Source organism: Pagrus pagrus (assembly GCF_965226575.1).
Source record: "Pagrus pagrus genome assembly, chromosome: 21".
In the NCBI taxonomy this organism is placed as follows: domain Eukaryota; kingdom Metazoa; phylum Chordata; class Actinopteri; order Spariformes; family Sparidae; genus Pagrus; species Pagrus pagrus.
Window position 1 is genome coordinate 9526697 of NC_140208.1, and position 9642 is coordinate 9536338.

At 40.5% G+C, this 9642-nt stretch overlaps 1 protein-coding gene across 1 annotated transcript; it reads right to left on the reverse strand.

Moving 5' to 3' along the window:
* Window positions 1-1222: 1222 nt before the first annotated feature.
* scd (stearoyl-CoA desaturase (delta-9-desaturase)) lies at window positions 1223-9343 on the reverse strand. The gene is made up of 6 exons (XM_084342016.1): window positions 9201-9343; window positions 8656-8916; window positions 6464-6594; window positions 6139-6344; window positions 4523-4755; window positions 1223-3563 (listed from the first exon to the last, which is right to left on the reverse strand). Exons 2-6 carry the CDS (start codon window positions 8891-8893, stop codon window positions 3364-3366), a joined length of 1008 nt encoding a protein of 335 aa, XP_084198142.1. The 5' UTR covers window positions 8894-8916; window positions 9201-9343; the 3' UTR covers window positions 1223-3363.
* Between the last annotated feature and the right edge of the window lie 299 nt (window positions 9344-9642).

Sequence of the window (9642 nt, forward strand, 5' to 3'; positions counted from 1 at the left end):
GAAAAGAGCAGGCTCCTTCCCAAACACTGTAATGATGAGACCCCGATCCAACCCTGTTCATCATTTAAAACAGCCTGACAGCCTTTGGCCTCATTCTCCGCAGAATCAAGATTAAATGCTTCCTGCAGGTGATTTGCTGCTATTAGACTGTACTGAGCCTGGAGCAGCTGGATCATCTGTTTCACTTCCGACAGCCCGGCCATGACAGCTCACATTAAGAGACCCAAACTAAAAACTCTGAAATCACAAGCAAAGTTCAAAAGGTAGAAATGTGTTTAAATTTGTACCAGAATCCAATAACAAAAAAAAAAACACATTTAAAGGTTAAGGGTAACATCTAACTCAGTCAATTTAGAGTTTATTTGGACATATTTTGACGGTTCAATGAGTTTTATTTTGTGTCTGTCCCGCTTGAATGAAATGTGGGTTTTCTTTAACAACGATGAAGTAACTGTTTCTGCAAATGGAGTCTGGTGGCTTTGGCGAGAGCGATGGCAGCTGTTTCTGGTTTAACAAGAGGGATCTTGTCAGACACGCAGTACAACAATCAGTCCCAGAGACAAGAAAGTAAAGCAATTGTAAAGCATGTCTAGATGTTATATAAACGGTGCCTTCAAATGAGCCGTCAGGACTTCTGTAAGGCTGTGATGTAACAACTATACAGTCACCACCCTCAGCCACGCCCCCTAAGTACATCCATAGTTACAAAAACAACGGCAGAGCTGATACAGAAACACAGTGGGCGGGGCCTACGAGAGCTCCGCCCACTTTCTAGAGGGCACATCATGGCACACTGGGCTTTTCAGGAACAGGAGCCAGAACTGTCAAACATTTGCAAAATGTATGCCTACTGGCTAGTTTAACATCTAAGAGTTGATTTAGTACAGCTGTTCTTCTGTTGTTAGTGTTGCTGGCTCAGGCATGTATGAGCTGGCCAATCAGAGGAGACAGGGTATTCGGAGGGGTGCATCAGACAGAGGGGGAATACAGAGCTGCAGCACTGGAGAATATTAGAAAACTGATGTCATTTGAGCATTAAAACATGTAAACCCATTCTAGTAGTCACCCAAAATGAAAATGTCTCCTTTAAGTTAACCTTTAAAAAGAGCTCTGTTGGAAAAGATAACAATCTAGCATAAATAGCAGCTGTTAGCTGTTTTAATCAGGTTCATATCAGAGAAAGCAGACACAATGAATTCAAAAAAAGAAAGAGCAACAACTGTTTGGAATTACGAGTGTATTGAAAATATTGTGAACTTTATTTCAGAATAGAATACAGTTGAGATTTGACGTAATCATTCAGAGTGACAACCTTTTGATCCTCTTCGTCATTAGCGTTGATTTCGGCGCTCTGGGCAGCAGGAGTTGTTTGCATGGCTTGTGATATATATTGTCGGGTTAAGTTAAGTGCTCTAAGATTACTCATGACAGCAACTTTGTTTGGAAGTTTGCCGCGATGGGTTGAAACTAGTTGGCACATCCACCAGGGCACATAGTTTGCAAGTTAAATCTCATGATTGAACGTTTGCACCAGGCGTCAAGTAAATTAACCTCTGTCCTCTATTTGCATTTACAGTATCTTAATGTTGTCATGCTACCATTTGCCTAAATTAAATGTGGTTTCAGAATAAAAACGATGTTCCACTTGGTGCCTCAGCCTGTAAACATGGACCTTGGTCAGATTTGTTTTGTGGTACTTTTGAACCTTTTTGTTTTAACTGGCGAAACGTGAAGGAGATCAGGAATGGATGCAAGTCATAAGGCATTAGGTTGTATCCTGACTCTTGGGGAAAAAAAACAAACAGGTGCTCAAATTTGATATATTTTTTTGTACGAGACTGTCAAATCTTGGAATGCAGAAAAACCGGTTCAGGTTACAGCAATATTTTTAAGTCAATAAGGGCAAAAATAAAGAAATAAATACATAAATAAGGTAATATAAGCATTCCTCACACCAGAATTGAAGATGAACATAAACATTGATGCACCTGAATTTCCTGCATTGACAATCAGCTTTGTAGGACATCAAAGGGAAACCAGACCCCGCCTCAGAAATCACCACGGCAACAGTTCTGATGATCCAAAAGCGATGCGGCTCCACAGCACATTACAAAAATAGACACAGTTCTGCCGACGAAACACCTCAATACGACACCTACTACAGAATATCATCATGCATGGGTGGCACGTTGTTTTGTAACACCAGAACTGTTGCACTGTCGCACGCTACATCAACCAATGAGATCTCTCTGCTGCAGATGTTTCAGGGATGAAAAAGGAGGACATGTTTGGGATAAGACCTCAAGAAGAAGCGAAGCCACTGATGCCACAATGTTTAAAAAACTTCCACGATGAGTGAAGAAGCGATATCGACTTTAGTGTGCTCTAGTGGACCATTGAGATGGTTATAAATATGTCGACGATTGGCACGCTCTTGGCACTGTGATGTATTCAGTAAAAACACAAAAAAGTCAATCAAAGTTAAACATTGCAGGGCTCTAAAAATTACATTTATCATTTTCTGTTAATATTGAACGGCAGTTTTAAATTCATGATAAATGTGTCCCTTATATTGTCTTGAGAAAACTCTAATCTTAAACACACACTAAATACAGTATGTGTAACTACATTTGGTTTGGTTAGAAGAAAACCAGGTTACACACAGCAAAACACACAGCATGACTCGGTTTCCGCACAGTTTTGGCGTACTGGTAGTCAGGTTATAAGATGGTCTGGGTTCCCTCACTCTTCCATCATGTGCCATATTTCATTAAAGCAACTTTTTCTCATTTTTTTTTTTAACAAAATATGTTTCAAACTCTCATCCCTTTTTTTTCAGATCTTTGAGCGCTCATAAAGTGAACTTATATCAGAGCTGTAAAAACTTACTGTAAACTGCGATAAAAGGCAACAGTCACCTTATCAGCTGCGACGTTACTCCTTATTTCAGTGCTCCACTTCTTGTCTAGTTTGATTAATAATTGAGTAATACTTACATAAAAATGATCGGCTACATGACTTTGCATGAAGAATGCACACCAAAGTGGCAAAACAGCGGAGAATGAAGTTGACTTTTTTAAAATGCATCTACTTCAAATCTAAAACATCTTTGCAAGACCTTGGTCTGACTTGAACAATAGAAACTGAGGCCAAGAGCTTAGCAAAGTGTGTTTGTTATCCATCTTGAACAATTTTTGTTAAGTTACAGCTACAAAAACCACAAAAACAAGCAAAATGTGGTTGAGGCCCTCATGAAGCTGACTTTTATCCTCAGAGGATGAGAAGATGTAGAGCTGTCAAAGGACTGTGAAGCTTCTTTCTTTTCGGTTGTTTTGCCTCGAAGCTGACCACAATTCAACAATCTTAGCCACTCCGGTGGCTTCCGTCTCCGGTGCGCTGTATTCGGGCCAGGACCATCTCGTGGGACACTCTCTTGCGGTCCTTGGCCAGGCCCAAGCAGCACATGAGGTCGATGAAACAAGTGGTAAGGTTCATCTTGCAGCCAAACTCGCTGGTTGCATAGTCATACGGGAAAGAGTGGTGATAATTGTGGAATCCCTCACCTGTAAGGTACAAGAAACAACTTGTCAACACATCATGCTAAAACCAAGAAACAAGTCAAAGAACGTCAGGGTTTTTCCTACCACCTCAGTCTTCCGCAACCTGAGGAAAACACTGATACAAGATAAGCATCAGACTCTGCAATGCTTCTTGATGTTTACTGGTCATTTAGACTGATTAAGGGCCAACAAGTAACACAAAAGAAAAGAAGAACCTCCCTGATCGTAAGCAATGATCCTTTTTCGCTCATGCTGATTAAATCAGTTGTCTTGTTTTTGTTACTTATCTTGCAATCTAGTTGACAGGTGTCAGTGACATTTGATAGAAAGTTAAGCCAGGCGCCAACAAAGATTAGACTTGATATGTAAAGATCCCTGTTTACTTGGCTCGTTCCACTTCATCATGTTGCAACAGGTAAGTTCTCGTAACCAATGCAGAGGCCTACAGTAGCGGTCAATGTGACCTACAGCAGAGGTCAATTCGAACAGAACAAACACCACTGGTTGTATTTAGGGATGCACCATAAAATCGCCACATCATTGGTATCGGCTGATAAAGGCTTTTAAAATGAGATATTTGCATCGGCCTGAAATGAACGTTTTTGCTGACATGAAAGGCTGATTACGTGATGAATGTGAATGTGTTCATTTTGAAAATTAGAAGTAAGTATACAAATGTGTAAATGCCACTACAGGAGAGACTTTAAGTATTTAATATTGTTTTCCTATCACTGCTATCAGATGCCAGATTCGTTTAGGCGTAACTTCTTTGACACGCACTCTTGAACTCACCGTGCTGCCTAATGTAGGCAAAAGGTGAACATTTCTATTCTGAGCAGTCATGCACAAAGTTGAGGGCACCCCGTCTATAGGTGTCATGACTGTTAATCTGACATTCCTGTTTTTAATCTCTCTTCATCTTTTCTTTTGTTAAAACGACAACACGTGCACATTTTTCATACCTATGGCGCTGAACGTGACAAACTTGTTCTCCCGTGGGTTGATGTTCTTGTCATAGGGTCGGTTTCCCCACATGTGAGCCGCGCTGTTGACCAGCCAGGTGGCGTTCAACACCATGGTGTACCTCAGCAGAGCCGGGACGAAGTACGCCACCCACAGAGACTCCCCCCACAGGTACCAAGGCACGGACATGGGGACGAAGAAGCACATGAGCAGCACAGACGGCTTGTAATACCTGTCGAGGGCACAGAGTGGGCGGACAGCAGAAAGAATGGAGCTGTTTACACAGTACAACACGAATGTTAACCTAATTATCTGCATGTCAGACGCCTGATTGTTCACTCTTTCACTTTCTTTCACATGACACAGTTCTCACAGAAGCCAACAGTGAGTCAATCTGGACATACATGAATAACATGTTGGTAATTATCACCTTGTTTAAATACAATGACTCATACAGCCTGCAGTGTAGACACAACTCTGCAGCAGTGTGGCTAAATCTTAATGTGTGGAAGAGTTTATTTTTTCTTTCTTTGCTCGTCATTTGTATTTAATACACTTCCTAGAAATAAAGTTATAAAAAGCAATTGTGTTTATTTACTTCCCACGCTACCTGTGAAAGGAGTGAAGTGAACCTTTTCTAAGATTGAATCCTTCCAGGCTGATATTTAACAGTTAGAGCGAAGTCTTGCACAGCCAGATTTATCCTGACACTTTGTTTTAGTGCTGTTCCTTCTAACCTTGTTATCATTCTGGTTCAGTGCCCATTTTTTGGATGGCTCCATTTTTTTCCCACTCAATTCATGTTTCAGGAAATCCTTGTATAAAGAGTTTTAAGCCTTGAACCGAAGCCAACCATCTATAAGATGAATCTGGACTACAAAACAGTTGTTAATAATTATACAAAGAGTAAAGAACTACCCATCTCTTAAATCATTGCAGATAATCTCTTCCCAAAAGCTTCCAACTCACAAACACTAGCACATGGCCTGACTTGTAGTTATTTTCAACCCTTTGGACACTCACTCATCTCTAAAAGAAACTGCATTTTAGAAAGAAAAATCACGTTTTCTCTCTGGTAAATGTTACATAAACGATCCAATCATCGTAGCAGTAACTCTCTCGCCGACATGACTTTCTTGGGTGCGCTACCAATCAGTGACATCGCACTTCAGGAATGTGGGTAAAACATGTTTTTCCTAGAATGAGATTGATATCATACAGACTTGTGGCTTCTACGGAAGAATATATCATCGTTTCACAATTTCATAGCTCCTGGGTGGTTACGGCATGATGGCTAATAATCACCATCCTCGATTCAGAATATGAATGAGATTGTTACTTAAGGAACCTCACTGTTAATCTCTAAAGCGGTAAGAACACAGTGGCTTGTTCGATTTCCTAATCACTAATCACAATTGTCTTGGGCGGCGCTAAGCCCAGGATGCAGCAACAGTGCCCTTGACAAATAGTGTTAGGGTTGAACTTGTTTGGGTTGAATATTTGCATGTGAAAGAGACAGGCAACTGAAATAGAACGGCAGACTTATACCCACAGCCTACTTCCTGTTAGTTAGAAACAGACGATGTAAAATCAACCAATGACTGAGGCCACTTACTTCCTTTGAAACATTACAACTTTGTCAGACAGCAGGTCAGTGAGCTCCAGCTTGCGGCCTTTCTCGATGACGTCGGGGTGTTTGCGCACCAGCAGCCAGCCGATGTGAGCGAAGAAGAAGCCCCGCACGGCATTGTGCGGGTCAGCATCTGTCTCTGAATATTTGTGGTGAACCCTGTGGTCTCGAGCCCATTCAAAGATATCATTCTGTGGGTTCAAGTAAATACGGAGATTACATACACTGTCGACACAACATGGTACTTACACAGTAATGAAAACTGCTATTATCTCGACGTCAAGTGTGCCGATCTGTCATTTTTAGGTACCTGAAATGCCATGGAGTTAGCAACACCAAGAAAGATCCTTAGAGGTAATGAGGCCTTGTAGGATCTGTGACTCCACAGGCGATGAGCTCCTGCAGTGACTCCTAAAGCACTTATCAAAAAACAAAGTACGGCTGTGGGGAGAAAAATGCATCAACAAATTAGTCGGACCATTTTCTACTCATCTCCTCATATAAACATTTTATTGCAATAACTCATACATGCATACATTTGTACTGTCAGTGTTACATGAACCTGGGGATTTTAATAAATGGGTACATAAGGGATGTGCAGTAAACTATTCATTGTTATGACAATTGTTGACATGCACTTTAAATACCTGCCTGGACTGTGATAACATTGATGACTACAGATGATCTTAGGCTGTTGTTGTTTTTGTCTATCTGATGTGTTTTTTTTAATGTGTCTATATGTTTTGTTGCCACTCTGAGGACATTAAAGTTTTTCTAAGACTAAGTACTGGGAAGATAATCCAGCAACAGGTGATTCAGACTCTGATTATTCAGTGTTGACAGGCTGTTACTCATGACGTGTCACCAGTGGTAAAGTGTTGTGGTGACTACAGACAGACATAGGCGGCTGCATAAGAACCAAAGTAGCACATTCTTAAAATTATTTGTCAGAAATCTGCCAGAAAACACTATCCTGCAAGAAGTGATTTATCACAAGACAATACTCTATGTTACGTTATAATATCTGGGTAAGTGACGGGGAGAGCATCTTTTTAAAACCATAAAGTAGTTTTTCAAAAAGCATAAATTATTCATGTTCAACAGACATTTTCATTTGTATTAAAGGTAGAAAATACACATTACAATTACATGTATTAAATTAGCTCTCACACAATATTTCTTAAATATCATTCAAATTTGCCTTTGTTTGAACTGGTTTAGCTAACACTTTATAATAATAATAATAATAATAATATAACTGTCATTAGTAAATGATAACTGTATAGCTAATTTGAGTTAATAGTTATCTCACTGTTAACAAACAATGAAATGCTGTACAAAACATTTATTAAGCATTTTTTTATTTAAAGGGGCACTATATAGTTTTGGAAAAGAAATTCAAACTCAGGAATTTATTATTTACAATATCAATAAGGTCATTATACAAACTCAGAAAATCTTTATTTCATAACTTCATAAGCAAGCCGTCCTCAGGGGAAAATAAGGTGGCAGGGTCCGCCGAAAATAAACAAAGTTAAACAATATGAAATTGTCTGCGAAAGGAAGTTTGTTTATTCAGTTTACTCAGTCATGAAATTCAATCAATGAAGGTTTTCTCTTCTGGTGGAATTTTCTTCTTCTTCCTTAAAAGTACATAGTGTACCTTTAACGTTTAAAGCTGCAACTGATGTTAACAATACTTTATAAATGATTAAAAAATACTATGTCTTTTATCTATAAACATGATTCGGACGGCATTTATAAAGTTGCACCTGATGTTTATAAACTTTTACAATTGCTTAATTAAAATATATAAAGCATTTCATCGTTTCTAAGAATCACCTGACTATTAACTAAAGTCTCATTAACTATAAATGTTTTTGATAATGATGATGGTGATTTTGAAGTGTTTTGTTGGTTTATTCTGGCCTACTTGTTTCACAACGATAACCATGAAGGAAGCAGAGGCATGTTATATGATGATGTCATTACATCATATAACATCCGATAAACCCATTAGATGATTGCATGTGTGGTAAGACGCAGAAGTGTAGCCTCTGTGGTTTTCATTCATTAGAAACACTCATCCAAATGAACAAAATGTACCAAAGTAGCATGCAGTTTATGTAATTAACCGGCCACTCTTCCTTTGTCTGCATCCCTGATATACTGACGCTGTTACTTAATCAGGAAGGCATGGCCTCCGCTGTTGAGGAGTACAAGTTATTTTCCTGACAAGCATGCACTGAGCAGTTTGCAGCTCCAGGATGCATGCTGTGACAGTAAATCTCTTTATGATTTACAGTATGACTGAGCTTTAATCCCACAACATCCAGGGTACTGGGAGGATCATGCACAAATTTATGCATGCACCAGTGGTGACAGAGTGGGCCGGGCTGCTGACATAACAGATGTGATTGAGGTAAAAACACTGTATGTAATTCCACTAACAGAGAAAAAAAAAACAGACATGCAGTAACAGGTAGGATTTTTTGTACTTACACCAAAGCAAGGTCAAAGGAGATGCGGAAGGGATGAGGAAGATGGCGTACAGGGCACCTATATGTAATAGAGTCATCAATATGACATTCTTCCAAACGATTGTCGTGCCAGGTTTCGGGCCCTCTTTCTCTTTGTATGTGTGATCAAACACGTCTTCTCTGGTGGCCTCTGGAAGAACATCCCCATTTTGGTTACTGGACTTGTGCTGCTTCTTCTCCAACGCCTCCGCCTCCGTCATCGTGGCAGCGGTTTGGTGATGCTCTGAGCGGCAAAGAAAAATGACAGAAAATATCGGTTTGTCTCGGTGTTTTCGTGTCGAGCTAACGTCACGGAGGCTAAACACACCTTCTCACGTTGACCGTTAATTATTTGTTCGTGCTCGCCGCTAGCTTAGCAACCGTTAGCTAGCTGGCGCCGCTGGTGAGGAAGAGGATGGTCATGTAACGATGATGCTGAGTTTCTAGCTGACATAAGACGTTTGCGGCGCTGTGTTAACGCTTGGCACCGCACCTGTGGAGTGAAAACATAGCGGGTAAATAACTCACCAAAGACGAGACGAGTAGAAAACGGGGTTTGGGGGGGTGTTACACGGAGATGAAGCGGGTCCGCTTATCCAAAAAAAAACTACAGTAACCCAGAAAAGGGAGAGTGATAGTCAGCTCTGCAGCGAGCGAATCAATAAGAGCTGGAGCTCGTGGTGCCACTGACCAATCAGAGTTCGGATGCCGCCTCAACCTCGCCCTCTGATTGGCTGCCTGTTTATCTGCTGTTCACCTTTTATTCATTCTCCTGCCAGATGTAGCATATATTTACCTCCCCATGGAGAGCAGCTGCTGCTGTCTAGACATGTATTGAATCAACTGCGCTCATTCGTCCATTCACACGTGGATTAAAACGAGTGGAGCAAGGTGAGGAAGTGTTAGATTCTGGGGTGAAAACTAAAGTTAAGGGTGGGGGGGCGAGAAAAAAAACTTACTGTAAACGGAG